The following is a 26573-nucleotide window of genomic DNA, read 5'->3' on the forward strand; positions in this document are numbered from 1 at the left end:
GAAATCCGTCCTTCAAAAACTTATTTGTAGGAGCTTTCAACTAGATAGTCTGGGAGATAGCAAGATGAAGAATTGGGTAAATGAGAGAATTTGCCTCATGCATGCCCTGACTCACCTGAACTTGTCACCCATGAGATGCAGAGGTAATATGTTATGCCACACCAACTGTCCCGACAGTTCCCTGTTCTTCTCTAGCATGTGGTGAAACGTCCCCCTCTTACCTGTCTCGACAGATGCCTTTCCACTAAATGATACACAGTTTCTTTGGAAAATGTCCTCTTTTGAGGACAGATTTGAGGTAGGTGGTATGTTTTATCCACTGTCGGCAGCTTCTGGGAGTGAATTGCTGTACTTCTGCAGAAGTATGGTGGTGATTCCACGTGATGCTTTTTCCATCATGGTTTGACCCCAGCATGTTCCACACTCATGTTTCTGATTAAGATGTGTGCTAAAGCAGTAGGCTTTGCTGCAAAGCTTACAACAATATTAAAAAGAATAAAATTATCGATATGGTAAGTAGTTAATTAGACATTTTTATGTAATTTTGAACTTCTGCTCTTTAAGAGGCGACGATGGCCCAAGCAAGTGTAAGACTTTCTGATACTCATTTGGTGGTCATTGAGTGCGTCACCTGTAACAAATTTTGAATTCCATGTGTCTTCACTTGGCCACTAAGAGAGCAACCCATAGACTGCTTGCTGGTTTCTCAGGTTCTACAGAGGAGGTGGGGTGGTGGGAGTGTGTCGTCTCTGTGGCTCTGCCTGTGCCTCAGTCCAAAAATGTGATTGCTTTTTTTTTTATGTAAACTTGCTTTAAATTAGCAAAGTGAGGAATGTTACAGGAGTGACAACATGGGTTTTCACTGTCAGATGCTCGCTGGTTGTCCTTTGAGTGCTGCGTGTCTGTGGCTAGATACAATCTTTTTCAGAGCTGGTAGCAAGGGCAGATCCAAAAAGATACTTGAATGCTTATCTCTTTGCGCTTGTGTTAAAATCAATGGAAATTTAAAAGCTTAGGATTTAAATACTTACAATTTGGAACTATCCCAAGATCCTTGACATCAAAAAGGCGATGGCCTCGTTTTATGCAGATGTCCTAGCACTCAAAGGGTGCATAAATTATTGCACCACTTATCAATTTCTCTTTAATGTATTCCTTTCTTATATCTGGGACACTGTTAATAGAGGAAAAGGATTAAAAAGCGTAAAAATAACTTGTATGTAAGTTTCTTTGAGTTGAATTTATATCAGTCAGCCTGTCAGCACTAACATATGGGAAATGTAGTTTCGCTACCATGCATAGCAGGGGCTAAAAGTGCTGTTCAGACCATGTGCTCAACTCCTACAGAAGAGGGACTTTATATCGCTTGTGCAGCCCACTCACAAATTTAAGGGGTGACATCCATGGTTTCTGAATGTATGGTAACCCAAATATTGATCTTGTTACAGAAAATGTAAAATGGAGGGGGCAAAAAAGAGATGAAGAAGATCTTCTAGATCAGCAAGAAATTCAGTAAACTTTAAATACTCCATTTTTTAGAAGCTTATTGTGTTGCTGTCGCTATATGAAATGGCAGTTGTAGATAACAGGGAATTTTCACATAGCTTTTCCTTATCTTGGGCTAACTTGCAGTAACATACAACATCTCCTTGTATCAATTACTGTAAGCTAGTAAAGATCCCTACTGTTTTTGTTTTGTTTTGCTTCCTAAAGCCCCCTGCTGCTGTTGATTACACCTAGATCTGCTACTGATTGGAACTGTTAAAAGGCAAAGAAAGTGTGGATGGTTTCTGAATCATTTGATTGTAGAACTAATAAGATGTTTTTGCTGGGACCTAATAAAACAGATCATATTAATAAGTGTGTATACTGTCCATGAAATTTCTGATTACTTTTTCATTTTTGTAGATATGATTGTAAGACTCCTAAGCCTGGTGAGCTGTGAAGTGCAAGTTTCTTTTTTGAATAATATTACGGAATGTGGTTTTAAGAAAGAAGTGGGAGCGTCAGCTACCCAAGAGCAATACACAATGGAGATTTTGCTTTCTGTGAGTTTCTGCGTTTTTAGTTGTATGTAAATGTTGTGTGAGCACGTTGAATTGACTAGATAATTACATGAACAAGATATATTCAGTCTTGTGGTAATGCTGCTTTTATAATAGCTGTATAATATACACTGCACTTGGTGCACATGAACCTTGAAAAATTGCTTCCTTAATACAGTAACGCTTGCCAAATAATGTCCAAAATTGGCCTAGAGCTGTGTTGGCTTATCATGACAGAACCTATTCTCCTTCAGTGGTCTGTTGTGTCCATTCAACTTCTCAGCTCTGGCAAGGTTGAAAAGTAATACGTGAATATGTACAAGGAAGTCCTAAAAGGAAGAATGAATAAAAATAGATCATTATGTATGAAACTTAAAATTTGAATTGGTGGCTTTCCTATATCTCTGTTACATGATTTTTTAATTTCTAATATAAATAATTTTCAAGAATAAATGTGAGATTAATATTCAGGAAGGACAGGAGAGATGGAGGGAGTCTAAAGCTACCTTAATGCCTTGTAAATCTGCAGCAAAACTGATAATCCAATTCCAAGCATCCAGGAAATGATGCCACAGAGAAGCTCTTTTATATCTAGGATGGCGTTTCACACAGTGGAGAAGTCCACCCATTATGACTTGAGATTAGCTCACTGTTTCTTTCCACAGCTTTGCCAAATTTGCTCCCCTTCCTACATAGATACAATCCCCACATGTGCTTCGGATAAAGTAGCAGTAGGTACCAGCTGAATCAGTAGTTTCCAAATTGTTCTGCTGTTGTCAGTCTGATCGGCTAGCCTTTTCTTGCCCAGTCATACATTTCTTCTTAATCAGATCTTTGTCAGTATTACCTGCATTTTAAAATAGAGTTTGCATTTTACCATATCATTACTTTTGCCTCTGAAAGTGAGAACAAATGCTGTTTTCACCCATATTGCTTTTTGGCAGTTTGAGTCCTTTTACTTTCCAGTTTCTTCAATGTTAGCTGAATGTCGTAGGGTTTGAGTTTAGGGAAATTAAATTTTGTTCATAACAAGTGGTTTCTGATAATTATTTTCTGCATTTGTGAAAGATTTTAATGTATGTTCTGAGATACAAGATCTTGCAACCTCTTCTGTTCTTGTTGTCCCTTATATTAAAATTATCTTGTAGTAAAAGGAGTAGCATCATTTATCCTGCAAAGGTAGTATTTTACCTATATAGTAATATATATATTACATTAACACACCCCCATACCCACATACATGCACATTCCTGACTGGTTAAAGGCTGGGAGGAAGCCAAGGTTTGAAAAGCCATACCTTGTTATTCTAAGAACACAGTAAGGTGCTGGAGAAAAACAGTATAATGTAAAATGAAGTGCTTTTTCAAAAATTTATACATACCTGATACATGCCATAGTTTCAGAATTGGTGCTGGAAGGGGCAGAGCTAATATCAATTTTGAATTATGAGGATCGATTGTTTCTGTAGCACACACTGTTCATGAAATGTAAAGAGTTTATTAAAGTGTTAAACATTAGTTATTGAATACATGTTCCGTACAAATGTTGGCTTTGAAAGTAAGAAACCAGCATGATGCAACCTTCAAGAATAAAGGAGCCAATCATCCACTTTGCACTTTAGTAGGCTCTTAGTTCCCTTGACCAATTATACACATTGATTATTTGATTAAAAAAAGAATAAAATAAAATTACACTGTTGTATCTAAAAAGCTTAGTATAGAAAAGAAAAAAAAAATCTACTTATCTCAAGCAGATAGCTTTCCTTTTGTTTTTCTCTACTTTCTACAAAGACAAATGCGTTAGTGTAATGCTCATTTAATGCACGAACAGCTCCCAGGATCTGTTTCTTTTCTTTGGTCTGGGTTGTCTTAATTTTCTTCATCTTATTTTTGCAGAGATCATTTTTTTGCCAGACTAACAGGGGCTGAGAATTTTGAACCGTATATTGTAGATAATAGGGAAACCTGGTTCAGTTTTTAAACTGAGAGAAAAGATTCAAAAAAGAGATTTCTATAGCATTTTCACTGATAGCTAAGATTGTGTCAGTCATTCTGATTACAAATGGAAGAGTATTTTTGTGGACTGCTTTTACTTAAAATTGTACCTTCTAGTCCCTTAAAGGCCGGTGGTTGCTCTTACAGATGATTCCTGTAACAAGATTGTGACACTGGAATTTAGTTTCAGTGGAGTGAATTAAAATGTAATTTATCTCTGAACACATGCCTACTGTATTGATAACAGGCAGTAGATTATTAGTAGAATTATTTCAAACTGAACCTGTGAAAGAGAACAGACATGGCTATGTGAGGTTTTTTTGCTCCCCTTCTTCCATAGAGTATAAAAAATCCAAACCAAACAACAAAAAAACCCCAACAAAAACCCCAATCAACCTAAAAAATAACACACACCCCTTGAAAAGAAACAGAAAATAAACCAAAACGGTGTATTGTATTTATTTCATGCTTGCTGCCATTTAAAATGTTGGAATTTTTCTCTTTCCTTACACTTCGGTGTAGTACATTAAAGTCTTGCAAGGGATGTATAACTAGGTACTAAAATCAAATGGCAGTGCTAACTGGAAACTCTCACTGCACTATCAGAAACCTTGCACTTAAGCTTTCCAAGTGTGGGGAAACAGCGGCAGACCCTTTGTGCTTCTGCAAAGTATCGTAGTATTCTTTACCTTAATCCCTGGCAGCATCACCTCCATTTCTTCAGCTTGTCATCGACATCTCTATCAGGGTAAAACTCCAATGCATGTAGCAAGAAACGAAGCGTGTAGGGGAAAAACGTAAAGGCTCTTGACTGAAATAGTTCTTTAACTTATTAACAGACAAGTGTGCGTGTCAGAAAAACACACTTGTTTGCTGTGAGTATGTGCAATAGCTGATGGGTAAAGAAACAGAAACCTTAATTGCTGCTTGCGTTTAGGTCACTGTTCATTCATTCATTCAGTGCTGGAGCTATGAACTATTCATATGTTGCCACAGTATGTTACTTACACACGACTGATGGTGAAGGAAGTAAGAGCTAAGATGCTTCGCAGACATCGACATCGGGGGGATTAACGTGTCTGCTTCATTAATATATATGTGCATACATTAATGTTGAAGTATTGAAACTGTTTCAAATGAGATTAAAAACTCTATTTCTTAAGGTCTGCTGTAGTCCTTAGAAACATTTAAATTTTTGGCATCAGCCTTACCAGTTTCTTAACCATTTTACTTGTACTTTGCCAGTGGGGATACGAGTGCAGACAGAGTGCTCATCGCTTGCCTGCTGCCTAGTTTTCTGTTGTTTTTCCTTAGCTAGGTCTGCTCTCTGTACTTGCTAGCCATCATTAAGCATATATGAATCTCTGTGGAGTGGCAGGCATGGATTCTGTGAGTGACATTTCTGGCAGCGTTTTCCTTGTATATGGCACCAGGCCTGATTTTCTGAAATTTTAAGCATCTATGATCCCCATTTGCTTCCGCTGAAGCTGTAGGTACTCTGTCCTTTTGGAAAGCATGCTGCTCTGTGCTAAATCTCAGGCAGTTAGGAGATGAGAAAGTCCTGGAAACTCACTTAACACTCATGTGACAGCCAGTTCTGTATAGCAGCAAGAATATTGCCTGTGTGAAGGCATTGCCACTCCTGCTGTATTAGTTACAGATCCAGTAATCTGCGCCTGCGAAACTAGGTTTGGAGATCAGTAGTGAATTGTTTAGTAATGTTTATTGGAGCTCTTTAAAATATATTTGCAGTGTATAAAACACTCTGATATATAGAAGCTCACATTCTAATAAGATTACATTAAGTATCCTAATAAGATCAAGGCTTGAAATTCTGTTTTTCCGGATTTGAGTGATATAAATTAATTTTAGTTTAAACCAGTGTCAGTGTTCTTAGGTGTTCGTTATAAATACTCTGTTTGCAGCTTATGTGGGTCTGCATTTAAATAAAAAAATTCAGTTCTCCTATTAACACAAGAAAAATTTTCTCTTCCTCTTCTTCCAGTATGCTGCAGCTACAGATTATCAAGGCAATGCTGTAATTATTAAACTCAACCAGTAAATTATAGAGAGAACAGCAGTGGCTGATCACTGAACTCTGCTGGCACTGGCCTTTCACTTCTCGTTTAAGTCTAGCCTACTATATAAAATGAATTCATTATTGTCAATTTAGATCCCTTGTGGAGGCTAATCCACATCACAAAGCCATTCTACACAGAAGTGAATTCTTTTCAGGAAGACCTTACAAGTATGTGCAAACTAAAATATGCAGGAAACTTCACTACAGACTAAATTAATTGTTACTTATAAAAACAGGCTGACCAGGGTGAAATGTTGTGTTAGTTCAGAAAGAAGCCCACAGTTGTAGTTCTGCTATTATTTCTGTTGGTTTATCCATTCTACTTTTTATTTTATTACTAATTCTGATTTCTCTATAAGGTATTGCACAAAAGTATGAATCAAAAGGACTAACTCAATCCTTAGTTCTTGGGGTTTTCGGGGTTAAAATTTGGTGCATAAAGTCAGAAGAGAAGCTTGGCTAGTTTCATCATCATGGTATCCTTCTTCTCCTTTAATGGCCTGACTGGAGATATCTTTTGGACTCAGATAAGTTGTCCTCCAGGTGGGCCACGCTGGGTAAAGATATTAGCTAGTTTACAACCCAGTACATGTACATATGTAACTAAATTGTTTGGTTATAATCACCCTTCCAGTGACACCACCGGCTATATCAGACTGATACCTAGGATGATATTCAGGAAGAGTGCATATTTCTTGCAGCTATAGCCAAGAGGGGTGGGGTGGGTTTTTTTTAGTATATTGGCATTTAGTACACTAGCATTTCTATCAATGTTTCTATCAGATTTAATTAATTAAATATAAAATATTTTGTTAAATTTCCTATTTAGGTGTTTAATGTTGTACTTCTTAAAGTATGCAACAGTTCAGAAAATTAGGAGTAACAGGAAAGTGTAATTGGCACTGATGAGTGGCTAGCATTAAGTGTGAGCTCCCTATCAAGCAGCAATCTTCACAGGAGCTCTCACAACCTATGACCTGGCTGGTTTTGTTTATTTTGTTGTTTAGCTAAAAAAGAAGTATCTCGGAGAAGGTAAAATTTTAGAATAGAGCGATTATTTTTATTTTTTGCTGTCTTTGGATTGATAGAAAGGTAAAGGTATCTCCTATTAGCAAAATTTACTTTACTGAACCTGATAACATTTCAAGTGCAGAATGCAAAAAGCTTAAAAGCTCTAGAGAAGATCTGTTCCAGTTTTATGCTTAAATGCCCAAGTTTTATGTGCAGTAAAATAGCAGGGAAGACTTGATTCATTGCATTTACCAATGACTGCCTAAGGTTTCCCTCCGTCCTGTCCAAATACAGCTGAGTATGTTTTTATGGATGCTTCAGCATAAGAAAACCCAGTGCATTTCACTGTCCATTTGGCATGAAGCAGTAGATACAGTGTAAAATTAATTCTGTACTTGAATTTCTCCAGAGTGTCAGGCATGGGTCTTGTCAAATTCTTTACTACTTTATTTGCTTAAGGACTTTATACCGAGATATGGAGCAAGAATAGTAATGACCTTCAAACTCAATTTTCTAATATTCAGTTTACACTGTAAGCTAGAAAATCTGCTTCAGCTTTTTGAATCCACCTGACTCATTATCAAGTAAACAATCTGTGGTAAATTTTTTGTGAATTTATTATTTGTTTCTTTTAAAAATTGTTTCTCTTACAGCTTGCAAGATACAGTTTAATTCATATTTTTTCATTATAAGAGGCTAAGAATGTTAGCATTCATGTCTCTATAAACATATTTAAAATTTCAGGGAGAGCTTAAATATTTATGAAAATATAAAAGGTAACTTAAAAATAATATGTTTGTCTCAGAAACATGTGTCCAGAACTTATCTGCACACAAATTGCTTTTGGGAAAAGAGAGGAGCATACTTACAGTCAGTTTTAATGTTTTTAATGGTTTTCACTTTTTACTTTGCAGATTATATAAAGCCTTCAAATATTAATATATATTCAAGATTAGGGATTTATAGGCTTCTTTAGTTTACGTGCATTGCTTGTCTGTGAAATTTTCATGGTCTTCTGATTCTTCTGAACCATAGTTCTTGTGCATGCAGATAAGACAGCTGATGCTGTTGCTAACTTTTCATCTCATAAATAAGCGAAACTCTTGGCCCAAAGATAGCAAAAGCCATTCACTTCTTTTGAAATAGCCTACAACTGGAAGGCATATATGCTGCAGGAAAAACACATCTTTTTTCTAATGGTTTCAATTTCATGGTTATTGATGTTCTGATATTGGAAGCATGCTGACTTTAAGTATTTGTCCTTGTCACATGTATTTATTTTTCTGAGATCTTTAGCTTCTTTGTGAAATAAGCTCAATATTTCATATGGATAGTATATCTGGCTGTAGATAATATATCTGAAAAAGTCATAGTGGTGGAATTATTTCATCATTACATAATTTGGGAGGGTTTGTTTTTAGAGAATCTCTCTGGTTTCTTTATGTCATTTAACTGTTGACCTAGTATTTATATGAAGAAGGAATTTAAATTTATTCATTACTCTTCAGAAGTGCATTGGACATGACTGAACTGTGCTCCCCTATCCTGTAATGAGGCTTTTGTGTGATTTGGCACTGACACTTTGGAAAAGACTTAGTCATTGTTCTGCCCTTTCTTAGCTTCCAGTGTGATAGAGAGCATTGCAAATGAAGACTTCTCATCTTAGAAAGCCATCAATAGAAAAGGGGGATATTCTTGAAACTAACGTTACCTTACTTTCCATATTTGGACTATTTCTTCAGTGCTTGTAATTCAAAGCTACTTACTCTAATATGGTGCTTCTTCTTTTAAACAGAGACAGATTTTTTTTCCCAAAGTAGATACTTAGTAGCTATCCCGTATGGAAAAAAATTCCAGGGTTTCAAGGAATAGCTGTAGCAATTGCAGAAGTGTATAAATTACCATCTCTTTGGGGTTTTTTCCCCTTCTCAGTACAACTCTTGCTATAATTAGCCAGCATTTAACAGCAAATGTTTGCTTTGGTTAAATTATTCAGAACATTTATTTTACTTGTCAAAGGTTAGATCAGGTTGTTGTTTGAACTGGTAATTAAATGCAGCCTAATACACTGTCATATTTATATGCACTATCAGCCCTGTTTCCTCCTTATTCTGTATAATTTTATAATGTTCAGGGTTGACATTTAGACTTCCAACTCAAATCCTGTTTTCTTGTAAAGAAAGCAAAGATTTTACTTCTGTGTTTCATTGTACATGTGTATGCTTAAGAATATAAGGAACAGGATTGTTTGGAATAGCATAGTTACGGACTTCGTTGTCATAAAATAAGTGAAGGCCCTTTGAATATTTTTATTTGCATATTTCAATAAGTCATTACACAGCATCTGGTATGTGTTAATTATTTTTCAGAGATGAGGGTAAGGTATACAAGTGTAGAGCTCTCCTTTACTAATTTAATACCTGCAAGTCACAGTAACATGCAGTATATTTAAATTAGATTCCCAAATCTTTATTGGAAATATGCGTAAAACTGAAGTATAGAAAGGTTCTTAAAATAATTACACAGTTGCCTCAGATGAGCGAACAAAAGTAAAAAGTCTCAGGGTCAGAACTTCTCATTAACCCAGAGCAGTGGCCCTTGTACATGTACGTTAGAGCACTGAGGCTGGCTGTCCAGCCTAATAAAATCAGTTTTAGAGAAGCCAGAATTCAGTCTTCTGTAGTCTCTCGTGACAAGTTCAGAAACTATTTTTCACACACGTATTATGCAGTCATTTAATTGAATTGTCATATATATGTGTTCATTCCTTTTTTATTTCAGCTATGTATGTGTATTTTTCTGAGTCAAATTTGAAGAAAGAGTAAATTATAGGGCTTTCTAAAAAGCTTTCATGCTCATAGGCCTAGTGTTGTCCAACATCTATGAAAGGAAGAAAGTCCATTAAAAAAAGAAATAAGCACAAAAGTGGAAATTAACATTTCAGCAATCTTTTTTTTTCCCACCATGTGTAGACAAGTATTCCTGCCTTCTTCGGTGCATTTGTGTTGCAGCTTTCTCTTCATGTGACCAATGTAGTCAGAGGTATACGTTTCAACCTACCTTATTTCTCAGCGTTTCTAAAACATTTTTGAAAAATCCTACCTATTGTACTTAATGTGCTGAAATTGCAGTTTTGAAAGTCTCACAGTTCTGTCAAATCAGAATTATGATGGTTTGTAGCCTTGTTAAGAAACAATTCAGGGTTGATGGTAGTAAAGTCCTAGTTTATCCACTGTCATGGTGATCCCCCATGTGTTGGGTTGTTGCAAAAGCTGAGATAGTGCCTATATGTTTTACCCTTATTCCTGTCTTAAAAAGCCAACATCCACACCTTAGTTCATGCACATGCGATCTCAGAGTAGCAGAACTGGGGGTTTTTTGTTTGTTTGTTTTTCTTACCTTTTCCTCCTCATAACCCTATTTTGTAGTAAAACTGGCATAGGCCACCATGTGCCACAAGGTAGAAAGATACAGTAAAAATAGAGTTAAAAATTAAGTGTTTTCTTGATTATAATTATAGCGTTCCTAGAGTGACACTAAAAAACCTCGATGTATGGTGTTCAATTTGTTATTTTGCAGCTTGTTAAAGTTTTATGCTTCGTGGTTGTAGGAGGTAGCTAAAAACAAGAGAATATACTGTGCTCTTACAGAAATTATTTTGACCTCTAGGTAAAGTACATTTATTTGCGTATACATCATCTGAACTGTGAGCCATTTTGATTGATGTAGTAGATTGCATGTACATATGGAATACAGAGGACCTAGGTTAGGGTAAAGTGGGCTTTTTCGTGATGGACTGCATAAATATAAACTAGAATCAAAATGACTAAATTGACTTTAAGTTGTACAAAAGTGCCATATGGGTGTAAGTCAATGTGACAGACTATGCATACCTTTAATTTGGAAAACTGGTCTTAAGTTAAATAGTTGCTTGCTGTATTAAAGTTTAGAAGTATTCACACATCAGTTTGCACCACAACTACTGTTGATGGGAATGAAAACTGATGTGATTGTTTCAGATGGTATCTTTAAGACCGTTGATAGTATGAATCAGAAGAAGAGTTCTGACAGCATGGAACATATCCATGAAAGCAGCTGTTTGCAGGAAACAAGTTTAAAAGTTTAATGTGTAATATTAGGGTGTGGATAAGCTGTAAACATTTTACCCGTGAACTGAGCAGTTTAGTGGTCAAATGGTACTTTGATCATGAAAGAAACAACCCAACAAAAACAAAAACTGTTCTTTTTCTGCATATCTCACATGATCATACCTACTGGCTTTGGGAAAAAGAAAGCAAACAGTTTTAGTCAAAATATTCTGTAGTCCTCTACGTTACCTTTTAAAAGCCAGACTGTGTGTATGTCTTTGGAAGGTGAGACCGCTTTCTTGATCTGCTGTTTCTGACATCAGTGCAGTGAAAGAGCTCCACTAAATGCAGAGGCAATCTTGAATTTAAAGGAGGTGAGAAAATATTCTTTCTAGCAGGCTAACTTTGTATAGATACACTAGATGACATTTTTTGGAAATAAATCTTGATAATAAAAATATTATGTTCAGTTATTTGGATGAATGAGGGGAGTCTTATGTGAGGTTCTTTGGGAGAAAGAAAACTGACTTGGAGTAGCATAGTGAAAGAGTGATTTTCTATCTTTCCAAAGAATTTAGTTTCAATTATCTTTTATGTTTTGGCTTTCATTTCTGATAAGATACTGTCAAAACCTCTAAATGGAAAAATGACGAATCATGTTAAAGTTGTCTGGATTTATTGTATTCAGTGGTTTGCTTATAAATGTGGCTGCTAAAATAGAACAGGATTTCCCTTTTTCTTCGACGGTGAAGTACAAAAACTTCCTAAGCACAAGAGTTTGGATGAGTAGGCAGGGGATCTGGTGCCTGCCTGAGAGATTCTTAAGCTTCAATGAAGCGTTCCTGGCAACAGGTGGAATTGCAATATGTGTTTGACAGAGAATAGTCATTTCAGCTAGGCAATCTCTGTCTGTCGCCTCTCCTTTGAAAAAGATCTGTCCCCTCGGTCAACTTTTTCCTCCTTTTTCCATCAGGAAGCTAAGAACAACTGCTACTGCCATCTTATGTCTTCCTTTTAGGAGAAAAAGGAAGATGAATAATACATGACAGACCATAATTTCAGAAGTGACTACTAATTTTAAGTGCTCCAAGATGCAGAGCCTTACTATTAAGTAAGAAAAGAAAGTGAGAACAGATCACAACTACATCCTATATGCTTGGTTTCTTTCGAGTTCAAAATTCTCCTTTCATTCTTCTTGATGGTCTAAGTGGTCCATAACCTGGCCACCGTTAGGTCACTTTTCTACCTGAACTATTACCAGAAATGCAACAACATAACAAAAAGAACATTTTCTGGGCTTTTGCATGTGACCACTTTGAGAATGAGGTCATACAGAGTCTATAGCAGGAAATAAGATCTGAAAGCTAGCTTTTTGCAAATTGATATTTCATATGTTTGTTTGGAGAGAAAGAAAATAATAAAATCCATCAGAAGGACAGGGGGGGGGGAAGAGTTGGAAAGAAGTATATGAAACCAGCTATTGTGTCCAGGAGATTCAGAGTGTTAATGCTGTCATGATTTGTATGTTAAATATTCTTTAAAAAGTCATACTTGTCTGTCTAACACAGACAAGAAAACTGTCTGCAAAGGCTTTTTAAAAACAAGAGGAAAAATTTAATCAAGGAGGTTTCTAACCATATCTTGTTTACATCTGTTATATTTTTTTAATAAAATGGGCTTAAAAGCTTAGCCTCAAAGGTGTTGCAAGCTTTCTGTAAAGTCTAATGACAGCTGTTGTTCCAGTACAATTCTTCAGATGTGTTCACTGCTTTGTGGGAATTCCACTTCCTTTTTGTTGGTTGCATACAACAAAACTTGGTATTCAGACAACGCTGGGAGATTCAGTCATTTCATAGTGGTTGGTGAATTAGAGAGAGCACTCAACTAAGCCTAATGTATTTGGGAGCCGTCAGTCTATTGTATTGCCTATTAAAAATCAAAAAGCTTTAGAGTCCTGCCTGTTCTGCTCTCATTCACCAGAGCAGAAGTGCATATACAGTTCTCAGGGTGACTGATCCCTTAGCCTGCTGCTTCTGGTCTTGTCTAAGGTCTTGCCCTGCTGCTTAGGTGTTGTCTAAGAATGTGGTGCAAAACCAGGCTTTTGCTTCTTGCTGCGTAGTGTGTGCTGACCCACTTCTAAAGCAAAATAAACCCAAGACTTAGGGTAAATAGAGTAGAACTTGTTGGTGACAGATGTTTCTGGTGAGAGAAATTTACTGCCAAACCAAAAAGCCCTTTTAACTCATATTGTAATTCACTTTTATTATTTCCCCCTTTAAACAGCATATTTTATCCTTCTTTCTGAATTAAATTTTTATGGATTCTTATTGTTACTGTAAATTTTAAGGTATGTTTCTAAAGTTCAGCAGAATTTTTTTTTTTTTTTTTTTTTATATAGCCAGACTTTTGTTCCCCTATAACCTTGCAAAGTACTGCTTTCCTACTTGCTGTTTAACACCTGCATCTATTTCGGGTTTTGAGGTGGTACCACCAGTGTGTGTTTGATGTATCATGCTGCTTGTGCTGGTGACTTCTATGCCTGTGTTTTACATGCTCTGACAAGCAACAGGGACGGCTCAGAAAATATTTTAGGAGGAACAGATGCCTCTAAGTAACAGTGCATTGTAGAAATCATGCTGCGGTGGCCTTGCCTGTTTAGCTTCTCTGTGTCTGAAGACTTCAGCAAGACCACTTGTTCCCTTGACACCTTTATGTGCGTGTACAGGAAAGTGTAGAACATTTCATCCAGCTGCTGAAAAATCTGAATGGAAAATATGAGAGTGGGGAGGGATATAAAAAATAAGTTGTAACAGATAACACTGTATTAAGAAATCAAATTATTAAAGAAGAAAGAGTATTGCACTGTAATTTTCTCCCATTTATAACATTACTAAACTTGGCAGGAATTAGTACTGAGAGTTCCTGAACACCAGAAACAAGAGAGATGTAGCAGGATGAGCTGAGCAGCAGAGTTCACTGTCTGCAGTCATCTACCTTGTCATCTCTTTAGTAGAGTGGAATGCAGTTGCATGTTCCTTCTTAAAAAAAAAAAGATGACTATAATATCTTGGTATAAAGTGCTTTCATGCAGTCAACTACCTGCTAAGGTTAGCAGGTTTCATCTGTGCCTTGTATTTCCAAGTCTTAGGGGTTTCCTTTGCTTGAGGTATTTTATTTCATTTTATTTAGGTATTGCTCTTTGAAACTCAGTACATTCTAGATATGAATGAGCATTCCGCAAAAATACTGAGCCCCTAGAGTGGCTCTGTTACTCCTGATGTGGCAAGGCTGAAGAGAGCAGTGTGAGCAGGCAGTATGACATGAACGCTGTGCCTTACAGAGAGTATGTCTTGAGACTGAGCATTTGGGTGTGAGAGGGAGCGTTCATGGGAAGCTTCAGCATGGTTTTTACCAGGGGTAGCCCTACTCTGAAGCTTTTTTCCTCTGAGTATGGTTTTTAGACATACTCAAGTAAGCCACCACTCCCATTGGCAGAAGTAATGAGAAATCCTTGAAATTTGCATTTATTGCACTGCAGCTGAATTAGATTTCAGATAGCACCTTGTCTTTGCTTTCCTCTTGCGCTGTTTCCCTCTGCGACTGTGCCCGTTTGAATTTGCTCATAAGGATTGGATCATCTAGGTGAACATGGGTTATGGTTCTTCACATTACATAGAAACTTCATTGTAAGATAGAAAATGAATTCTCTCTCTGCTCCTTTGAAAGTGCCTGTGAAATTGTTGTTTTTCCTTAGCAAATGGGTCTTACACCAACTTCCTTTGTACCTCAGCATGAGACCATGCTGCTTTAGCATCTGCATATCTAGAAGACAAAACTAGAAGAGAAATATTTGATGTAAATGCCTCTGTGTGTGCATGAACATGCTGGTGTTTCTATAAAATTTCTGTCAACCCCTGTAGGAAACTGTTTTCTAAAAATAGTGAAAGAATAAAGGCTGAATCCTAGATTAATTGCTTACTACTTTAAAGCTGTGATATCCTAGAAATTTATTGCATTGAATACACTTTTAGTGTCTAAGCTAGTTACTATCATTTTGGGTAAGGCTGCAGGCTAAGTTGCCATTTTTTCCAGTTCACTGTTTTGATGATTTCTTTCAGTCTTGACATTCTTTGGCCCTTTGAGTTACATATGTATTACTAAAACATAAAGTGTGTAGCATAGCATGCTGCCTGTGTGTTCCTGAAAGTAAAACTCTTAAATACTTAAAAGCAGTCATTTCCATACCATAAACAGCAGTAAACTACTTTAATCTCATAACTATCTTTGGAAGGAGAAAGCTTTAATTTAAATTATGTTGAATTGTTTTGTAATCAGGTAGATGAAATATATTCTAAAACAAAATAGACAAGGGATTTCTTTCACTTAATGGGTTTCCAGTCGTTTGAGTTGTTTTAATATGAACAGAGTTTTCAGCACTTTTAGATTATTGTAAGAAAAGGGAGTAGCTTCATAGTTGAATGATGTAAAGATTTGAAATCTTATTGAATTTTTCTTTCCTTCCTTCCCATCTTCCTTTCACTAAAGTAAAACATTCAGTTTCCTTCAGTCTTACACCAAAGGCTATAGTTTCTAGGCTCTTAACTGGTCATGTTGCTCTTCTCTGGACTGCAGCAGTCCTTCTGTGCTATACGTATGAAGATGGATACACTATTGTGGCTCAGGCCTTTCAAGTGTCAGATGATGAGAGATTTACACGTCTCATTTTTATAAACTTGTTTTGGCTATTTTGAAGTAATATGATATGGTTGACTCACTTTGAAATTAGGATCCACTTGCCCATATCCTTTCCATCACAACTGCTTCGTAAGTAGTTGCTCTTCATCTTGTATTTTTGTAGCTGATTATTCTAGCAAAGTGCAAGGTCTTGACTGGTCTTGGTTAAAACTTACTTTTTTGGCAGGATAGCTTCAACTCAAAGGAGTCGACTGACTGGTTGCATGCAGATGCTTGTGCCAGTCATGGATAAGTGGCACAGGGGTAACACTGATCAGTCAGGAGGAGGAGCATGGAACTACCTGCTCTGACAACAGTATCAATTTAGTCAAAACTATTGCACGAAATTGCTTTAAACTGAATTGTGTGAGATGATTTGAAAAGAACTGATTTACGTAATCTTTCCTTTCTCTGAGCTAACCCACATATTGTTTAAATGGTGCTATACGTGTTAGCCATCTGATTTGCAACTGAATCTTAGCAAAGAGTGAAGAAACACTTCACCTCCCTTGTCAGCTTTGATAAGTCTCCCTCTCCTTTGAAGAACAGACAAAATCTTCTCATTGTTCTCTTCTACCTACTAGTGTGTGCACGTGTGTATCCTTACATGATACATAATGTTCTCTTCTTGTTCCTGGTGTTGCTTGTTAATTGCATTGTATCTGTTCTTTGCCTTTCTGATTTGACCCTATAACTTTGTGTTTTTGTATAATCAACCTGGATTATATGACCTGATTTTTACTTTGCATACTTCCTCCTTACACTTTGTTTCACTGAAGTTTGCAGTTTAGCCAAGTTCATGTCCTTGCCTTTTCTGTCCTTCCTCTCCATCAGCACATCCTACATATGAGAGCCCTCGTGAAGAGTTGGCCAGCGTACCTGAATTCCTGTTTCCAGTTTTGTTTCTTGCCAAAAAATTAAAATTTGCTTTGTTGAAATCGTGTTCCTTTTATTATAATGGTTTGTAGCCTGCTTACTTCCCTAAGAATCATGAACTTTGTCATGCTAAGACCACTTTAATTTGAACTTTTCATCTTTCTTTTTTGAGCTGATATGTACTTGTGGCTTAGAATCCAGCTCAATTTAATCCAGTGACCGACCTGTGTTTTTTCCTCCTCCTACCTTAAAACAAAATGCAAACCAATTACGTAAAAGTTCCCTTTCACCAGTATATTCCAAGAACTTACTGGACAGCCAGTGTCCAGCTAGATGCCTTTTCCGTCATATGTCTTCTACAAGTATTGTAGTCTTCTCTCTTGCCAGCTTTCATTATCCCAGTTTTCAGCCTTCTACGTTTTCAATTTTAGAGTAAGTACAGATAACCTCTATTTACAAGGCAGCACTCTCACTCTTTTGGCTGACATATTCATTAATGACAGTAACGTGATTTATTTCATCAAATCTTACTGATTATGCCAGTTAAATTGTAATTTTGATCATATGTGAGATCACATGGTTCTCTGAGCAGAGAAACCAAACCCTGCCATGCCACCTCGCCTTCACCTCTACGAGGAACCTCTCTCTGTTTGAGTCTTTAGTTGAAAGGATGTACGGTGATAATATGGCAAGATGACATTTTCACATCTGCTGCTAAACAGCTAGATCTTGGGGGTCGAGGAGAGTTCAGGGCATGGACTATGTTTAGCTGCTGGCTTTAGATCTTTTTAGGTGTTTCTTGTTTGAAATCAAAGTTAGGCCAATGTTGTGTTCCTGTAACACCCTCATTGTGGAGCTGTCACATAAGCCTGCACTAAAAATATGTATGGTTTTGTGTTGAGGGTGTGGGGTTCGTTTTTTATAGGAAACTATTGTGTCATCTGTTCATGGATTTTTATTTTTTTTTGAGACCATACTGAGCACATAACTGTAGTCTTAGGAATTTAAGATGGTTGATGCTGTTTATATTTTTGTTGTCAAATGCAGAAGAGAGAATTTTTTTCACCAGAAGTGTCAAATGTCACTATTATAGCATTAGACCTGGGAAACATTGTTGACAAGGTTGGTAGGAGGCTATGGATATTGAATATAGTAGTTGACATTACTTAAGGATTTCAATCCTCTCTTCTTTATTCAATTTTTTTCTTCTTTAGTCAAACTCTTACAGAATCATGTAACCTCAAGAAAACTGTAAGCTAGCAACCGCGTGAACTTCTTCCCTGCTTGTAACAAGTATGTGGAAGATTTCCTATCTACCAAATTAACAGAATATAAAGTGTTTAGTTATGATGAAGTTTCATGGGTTTTCTTTTCTAACTTCTAGCATAAAGAAGTTTTTAACTATCATGTGAATTACCCAGAGAATACATTGTCATGGTCCCAGGCTATTTGTGTTGTTTCTTATCCCTGACATTTCAATTCACTACTGAATTTATACTTTGCATGTTTAAGTACTGGTAAGACATGAAAGTTGTAGGGTTAAATCTGTAGACAGTGCTTTAAAACTCCTATGATAATTGTTCTTAGGTATGTATTCCTTTACTGTGGCTCTTGAGACAACTATTTAATAGACAACATTTGAATAATACAAATGTGCGGTTGGTAAAAATGGATTAAGGTTTCAGGGTGATACCAATGGGTGATATTTAATATTGAATGACATGTATTAAGACAAATGCTTTTATATATAATTTATTTGTCATTGTAAATGCATTTATCTTGTGAGATACAGACCCCCTGTTGCCACATGAAGTATTCTGGAAAGGTTTGGAGTAAATAAATAATAAAACCACTTTGATATACAATCTAACAATATTAAATATTAAGACTTTCACATGATTGATTTTAATACTTAATTAACTTATTTAAAGTCCAATGTAACTCTGTTTTTGTATTAAAGATCAGACAGGCGGAAGTTAAAATGCAGGAAATGTTATTAAATGGGACAAAATTAATTGCATTTCATGATCATCAGACTCACTGGCTGTTAACCTGTCCATCAGTGGCATGATCTTGTTTGTTTTGTTCTGGACCCCAGCTGATGTTAATGTTTATCTGCTCTGCCATGTCAGTCCATTTTTATGTTTGCATCATTCTATTTTAATGATACATAATCTGTTACATTTTATAAAAGAAAACAGACTTGCTTAATGCTATCCAAAGTTTGTCAAATTGTGCACTTTTATGAGTTAGTAAGTGTTCCTCCTAAGGCATGTTTTTTCAGTAGGTGGTGGCAACCTGTGGAAGTGGCTGAGTAGAAACCTTAGCTAGTTTTAAACTGCTGTGTGTGAGGGAGGGTTCTTTGGGTTTGGTGGGGTTTTGATGGTGGGTTTTTTGGTTTGGTTTTTTTTTTGAGGCACGTGAACTAATATCTTCTGTGTTTAAATGGAGGTGGTGGTAGTTGTAAAGGGCTCAAGTGATGGAGAGCAGAAGAGCTCGGTGCTATGAGATAGGTAGTCCATGTGACCTGAATAAAAATCACTCCCAGAGCAAAGAATAAAGCCGTGAATATTACAGGTTGGAACAAAATTTTCAAAAATGCATATTAACAAGTGTCATAATGAAAAGTACCCAGCTTGAAACATACAAATGGTCCTCATTTTCCGAAGTTCATGCTCAGGACTGTCTCCTGCTCAATCGTCTATTCAGAGAAAGCATGATTATTATTTTTTTTTCTTTGTTAGTTTTGGAGGAATAATTTAAGGCCCAGGAGATTTGGCCAGTGAAAGAAACCTGGGGTCTGGAACTGTTTCTAGATCATTTGCAAGTCATCTGTACTTCATTGCTTTAAATAAACAGAATGCATGTTTATTCTCCTAATGCTTAATTCCTTATGTACTTTAAAATGTTTTCACATTCTGGAGAATCCTCACGTCTGTGTGCTAACATGCCTGATTACTTCATAAGCTGCAAATGAGGGGCAGAATTGTGAACCCTCATAACATGATGCTGTCAAACTTAACAAAACATGCATAAGACCATTACCACATCAGACATTTGCTTTTAGTCAGGTCGTTTTAATCAATTTGACTTCACAGGGCAGCTAATTTATCACTTAGCTAAACAAGTATTTCCTCTACTTGTCATCAATTTAAGTAATTAAAATCATAAACTTTGCTATATGGCATGAAATAAAGGCCCAAAGATAATTTGGAGAAGGTGGTTGATACAGTCTAATAGAATGAATGCAAAGTATTATTTAAATACTTTAGTACGCTTCAGTAGTTTTCAGAAATTCCAGTAGCTTTGCTGCTACTGATATAAACTGTTTTTTATTTTTAGCATAGCCAAGATTAAACAACAGTGTTCAGCTTCTTCCTCAGAGTTAATGGATTCTCTTTTTCCTTTCTTTAAGCATAGAATGTTTTGCTTTTTCTCTTGATCTTTGAGGGTAAGAGGATGTCACAGAGCAAGAGTGGGGCAAATGCTGCAATTTGTGCAGTTCTGCCCTGCTCCTAAGTACTTCCTCAAGCCTGCAATACCTCTCCTTTCATTTCACTAGTGGGGGATGGGAAGAGAGGGTAAATGGATGTTATAAAAGCTCAGAATTGCCTTAATTCTTTTTCATCTGCTCAGTTACACCTTCAAAATATCCTTTGTGAGACTGATTAATTTTTCTAATTTTGCCCAAACATTATGAATAGTCTTCACATCTTAAACATAAATTTTTATATGTTTTGGTGTGTTTTGTAGTTTGAATAAATAATTTTAGAAAGTCTGTGTAAACACTGATGATTAAGGGAAACATTTAGATTAGGTGTTTTTAGTGTTTTTTTAATTGAAATAATTTAGTAAATATTTTTGAAACATGGCTTGTTACCCATAAACCGCTCCTTTGAGTACTCAATATTTCTATTCAGTATGTGTTGCAAGTGAAGAGGTAAATTAATGTCTTATGACTTGAAACAAGGTAGAGTATTCGTGTTCATCTGTGCGATGTTTTGATTATGAAATACAGATTTTATATTTATCAAATTTTGAGATTAGGGTAGTCTTGTCACTTGCTCTTGTGGTAGTGAATAGTCTCACCGCTAAAACAACTCTATAAAGTTTGTTTTGATTTTGAACTTTTCATCTTCTGACTGAACATTCATTATGATCAGTTTATTATATGAACATTTATTATAACCATATTACAGATGATTCTGCTGTTTTGTACAGTTCTGGTTGTAGCAAAGTACTTTTATGTTTGTGTAGTACATATTTTTGCCATGTTTTGCCCAACTCCGGTCCAGGCATGACTGGTCCTTCATTGGCAGTTCAGCTAATGATAAAAGCATGTCTCACTTAGACTTTTGTCTTTGTCTTGTATTTCTAGCTAGATAGATACAATTTATGCGTATTAATGGAGAATGAAGTATGGCTGAGTTGAGGCTGTTGCCGCTGACAGTCTGGTGAAGTAGTTTTCATTTTGAATGTTTTAAATATTATTTTTATAAGCATTCCAAACTCACAGGTTTGTATACAGGAAGAATAGCAATGCTGATGAAGGCATGACTGTGTAAGAAAATCTGATTTATAGCAAGAGGTGGTAGAAATAATACCATGTGTTAGAGCAACTAATACAGAAGGCAAGAAATTTGTAAATTCTCAGATGCACAAACCTCCTCATGTCTAGGAAAGAAGCAGCAAACTTCAAAGCTAAGTACTCGCTGAGAACAAGGAAAGTTCTCTGAATTAGAATGGTCATGTTAAATCAGACAGTTTAATACAACAAGTAGTTGATCCCTGCTATGCAGAAACAGGTTGTTAGTAAGGTAGATGTTAGTAAACATCAATTAAGTTTTTCCCAATGGAAACATGTCAGTTTTTTGTCATCTATGGAATATGGAGGAGGTCATGAGGAGAGAGGATAGTACTCGCATACCTAACGAGAGTAGCCAGATGAGGAGTTTATGTGCCTGTCTTTTCTTTGGGCTCATGGGTGCCTTAGTGTCTCTTTTCATGCGTCTAGGTAGGTCAATGTTTCGTAAGCAGCCTTAATTATTTTTTCATGTATATTAACGAATAGTTGAACTCCCAGTGCTGGGAAGGGTGCATGCTCTTCAGATTTCCTCTATCTTTCGAGGAAAAAAAAAAAGTAGGAATAGATAAGAGTCAATTTTAGCTTTGACTGAGATGTTAGGGTTAAACTAGATAGCCAGTATCATCTTGTAATGTAGTAATTGAATTTCAGGTTTTTATAACTTTTTTTATTGTTTCACATTGAGAATGTTTTTAAATTGCCCCTTATTTAATATGAACAATATGTTATAGGCCATTATAAATCAACCACAAACCTGTAAAGAATTAATCAGAGTAAGATCCCAAGTTTAATCATAATTATTTAGTAGTTCTCTTTCCTCTTTGTTAGAAGAGCTGAAAAGAACTTAAGTATATAACTGTAAAGAAAATTGCTTGGACTAAGGAGTGACAAGACTAATAGATAGTGATTTTTTTTTAACACTAATCAAATGTATCTGTAAACAAACACAAGTAACTGATTAAATCACTGTGCGAATATCAAAAGTAAATCTATTCAGCTGTTTAAAACTGTTCTAACTGTCTGTAAAGCAAATTATGGCTTGTGTGGCTTGTGTTGTAAAGGCATGGCATTTGGGGAGTATTTGTACCTCTTTGTGCTTGTCTTTGTGTATTTCTTTTTAGATATAATTTTCTTGGAGTTAGGAAGTTAAGATGCTTGTAAACTAAGAAGTTGCAGTAAGTCATATTTAAAGCTCAGATAGCAATTGTAGGTAGCTACTTAGTGTGCTTGGGCAGATCAAACCTATTTGGCTGGCATAGTTCTTTTGTGTTGCAAGTTAGCTACAGCTCTTTTAATCTTCGAATAAATTGCTGTACAGTGACCAAAATGCAGTCTTGAGAAGTGCACTCTTGTGCTATTAATGCACTGCAATGGTCGTTTTCCTTTCTTACTGCTCTGACCATAACACCATCTGCTTTTCACCCTTTTACTGGCATCCTCTTGTTCGTTGCGACAAATCCTAGCTTCCAACACTCCTTACATGAATTTCTAATATAGTTCTTGTTCACTTACATGGTAGTGATGTGAATGCCATTCAGCAGCCTGCGATGGTGAACCTGCGGCACCGACTTCCTGGGTTTTCCGGTTTTGCTTTCTCCTTTTTTCTCTTTTTAATCGGACTAAAAGATGAGTTGCAGAAGCTAGAAAAAGGAAGCAAAGAGGCTCCTGGCCCAGTATACAGTCTCTCAAAACCACTTTTAGACTTCCACTTGCTGTGTGATAGTTGGAGGTAGTCTAACAATTCTTTTGGACGCCAAATAATAGAACATTTGAATGGCAACACTATTGTTCTGCTATTAGACATCTAATGGTGATTTTATGCCTGGAAAATAAGGAACTATGTGATTGACACAGCTAAAGAAACACTGAAGTGTTTGTTTCTCTGTGTTTTGTTTTCCCTCCAGATAAATATCATTCAGATCGAATTTACTATTGCCAATATGTATCATTCTGTGTCTGAAACCAGTCACCCTTTGCAAACAGAGGAGCAAGAAATAGGCATCGATCCCTTGCAGAGTTATTTGAACAAGCCAGGGGAAGGTGAGTTTTGTATTTCTGTACTTTTTTGACTTTGTACCTAAAAACCTTACAATAGAGTGTCATGATAACTGTACCTGTCATAATTTGTTTAATTCTCTCAATGAAGTTGAGCAGGACAACTTAAAGAACATTTCAGAGAGCATGTGGAGAACACTGACACTAATGAAAACCACGAAAAGTCACCTTTCAGTTACAGACAAAAACATTAGCCAAATGTTTAATGCACTGTCATCCTTTTTTAGTCATAAACCAAACAATGACTTTAGCATAAGAATATTGAAATGCATCAGGGCTTTGTGTTACTTTCTCAAGCATGAGCTTTTTTACACTGCTTTGGTTTTATGGAATTTTTCTGTTTTCCTTTGTTTTCTTAATTCTGCAATAAAGTTCACTATGTTATTTCGGGTGACATTATGCAAATCAAAAGGCCGATTTTCCTTTTTTTTTCATTTGACCCAGCACCTATGTTCTTACTAGAAAAAAACCTGAAAGTTGAGATAGAATGAACAGGCTCTAAAGGTAGAAATTACTTTGTAACCTAAAGTAAATTAATTAAATGCAGTATTTGGAAGACTCTAATGAACACTGAGGACAAACTGCGTGCATAATGCAGTGCATGTCTGTGTTGCTTGTCTTTTCTATTTATTTGCTGGTAGTGCCAGTATAGTTGGTTCGAAGAAAATGATAAGCTTAACGAGAAAGCTGGTCCTTGTCATGAAAACATTCCTCAAGTACTCAGTTATACACAGTGGCACCTTAACTACCTGTAATTTTCCAGTCATTGAACACATGTACCAGGAGGGCAAAATAAAAAATTTATTTTAAATTACGGAGTTGAAACAACTTTGTCACATTTCCTAAGTCCCTCACCCAGATCAGCTACTCTGTAGGTGTATCTGTCTATAAATCTTCTGTTTACTAGCGCTTATTAAAAAAGCTATGTCAAGTTTTTCTTGAGCTTGTTACTTCAGTTTAGATGAAACTGATGTTTTGCTTTAAAATATATTGGTTAAACTTCATTGCCCCTTTGAGCTATTTTTTTTCATTTTTTCTTCAATGGTTTATAAAGCTTTTTCAATGTTAGAAAATGAGAATGAACATCTACGGGGAGGTGTTTCAAAACCCGACGAGTAAATGAAATAGCTTTTCTAGGTCAGTGTTCCTCCTTTATTATATTTGACATCTTAAAGATATGAAGCCATTTTAGTTTGATAAACTAAATGCATTTTTTTTTACATATTTTTAGAAACTTGAAAATAGTCTTTTGCAATAACATAAAATAATAACCGTTTTCCAGAGGAGATATGGCTTGCTTCTAGTCTTTCCCAATGAAGAAAAAGAGAAGCATTTTCTTCTGATTTTTTTCCTTAAAAAAATACTGGTAATGCTCTCAACTCTGTTTCAAGATAAACCAAGATTTTTACCTTGTTAAAAAAACACTGTAAATTAATTTTACCCTTTATTGTGCCCAGAAGTGATTAGTTACCTTGGCTGAAAAGGTTTCTCATTTTTATCCCAGCCTTAACATTTCTATGACATACAAAGTTATTAGTATTGAATTGATGTTTAAAAGTGCCATTAATTCATTTACCCCAAATGTTCATTAACAATGTAAATGTATGCTGATGTTCTATGAGACAAGGAAGTGACTAATGACTCTTCCCACTAACAACACTTAAAATGAATAGAAACTTTAGATAGCTAATCTTGAAGTAATCAAGACCCTCATTCAGCTTGGCATCTCTGTATGCTCTAAAACAGCTGTCAACTGTTAAAAATATATACACAACACACACATACGCACATGCGAAGATAAAGATATGTAAATACATGGTTCCCCAAGTCATAAGGTTACCAACTATGGTACATTTTTTATGTTCTATCTATGTAAATATTTTATATAAAGCATCCATTTCATCTTCGTAGGTTTTTTTACTGTGAAACACATACTGCATTTTAATTCGAAACTTTATATATCCAAAATAAGTCTCTGAAGTTTTAATATTTCATTTTAGAAAAAGCATATGCCTAGATGGTGTTAGGTTTTGGGGCATTAAAGCATACAGTCGTTCCTGTCCATGCAGTCTGTCCATCTTCACAGAAGTATTTCAAGACAAGGTTTTTCAACTCAGCCTGAACTTTCAGGCATGATGCAGAATCACTTGGTGAAAATCTGTATATTCAAGTCTGTTGTATCATGTATCATAGAAATTTGCAAGAGAGGTCGTCCATCAGTCAGACATTTTGTATGCAATATTGTGGAATATCGGGACGTCTGAATTTTTTTTTTTGAAGCTGTGCTGGATACTTAAAGTATTACCTTGGAGGAAAAGTGATAGAAGTCTTTAATGAGATGAGGTAATAAAAAAAAGCATGTCAATGATAAGGATGCTGAAAATAAATATTTAATCATAAAGCTAGTCAGATCTGTTAATCTACATGAAGTATTGTATTTTTAGCATGTGCAACGGATACCAAAACTTGATGGAGAACCAGGAGATGTCATGTCCAGCTGGACTTTTGAAATTCTCTCACAAGGCATTTTCATAAAATGAAAGAAATTTCAGAAGTACATGGATTGCTGTTAAGTACAGCTGGCTGGAAAACTGTGTGCACAGGCTACCTATTGTTCATTTGCTGTCAGCTTAGAAGGATATATTGGATGGGATTCCAAAAATATATTGAGTCTAGTAGTACTCAGTGCTTTTATTAACATCTCAGTGGAGGTACAGAGAGAAAACAGAATTTATTTGGGACAGGGTTGTTAGCACAATGGAGGGCAGACATGCAGTTCAAAGTATTCTTGAGATTTTGGAGAAATGGCCTGAGAAAAGACATGGTTCACTAGGAACACCTGCGAGGTTTAATGTTGCACACGCTAGGCAGGAGACAATTACCTAGCTGAACAAATAAAAGTAGAGCATAACAGATGAGGTAAGTGTCATTTGGAGAAAGATCTGGACTTTCATAGCAGTCCACGTTTTGTATAACAGAGGAGCTCTGAATCTTGAGTTATGATGAGTCATGAGAAAGTGCTTGTTTGCAAGTTTGCAAAATTCAGGATAGGCTGTCAACTAATTGACAGTCAAGATCTTTTTTCTATCCCTTTAAAATATTAAA

General features: G+C 36.0%; 1 protein-coding gene across 6 annotated transcripts in view; it reads left to right on the top strand.

Moving 5' to 3' along the window:
• The window catches only part of TBC1D5 (TBC1 domain family member 5), a 326766-nt gene that overhangs the window by 108968 nt on the left and 191225 nt on the right, over positions 1-26573 (top strand). For 4 of the 6 annotated variants that reach the window (XM_075419055.1, XM_075419057.1, XM_075419054.1 and 1 more), the window contains one exon: positions 23318-23453. In XM_075419055.1, the coding sequence (XP_075275170.1) occupies positions 23354-23453 (100 nt within the window). In that variant the 5' untranslated portion in view covers positions 23318-23353. Of the gene's footprint in view, positions 1-1933; positions 2049-23317; positions 23454-26573 lie in introns of those variants that run through there. The other 2 variants (XM_075419052.1, XM_075419053.1) reach the window with 2 other exon arrangements.

Source organism: Opisthocomus hoazin, chromosome 4 (genome assembly GCF_030867145.1).
Source record: "Opisthocomus hoazin isolate bOpiHoa1 chromosome 4, bOpiHoa1.hap1, whole genome shotgun sequence".
NCBI lineage: Eukaryota > Metazoa > Chordata > Aves > Opisthocomiformes > Opisthocomidae > Opisthocomus > Opisthocomus hoazin.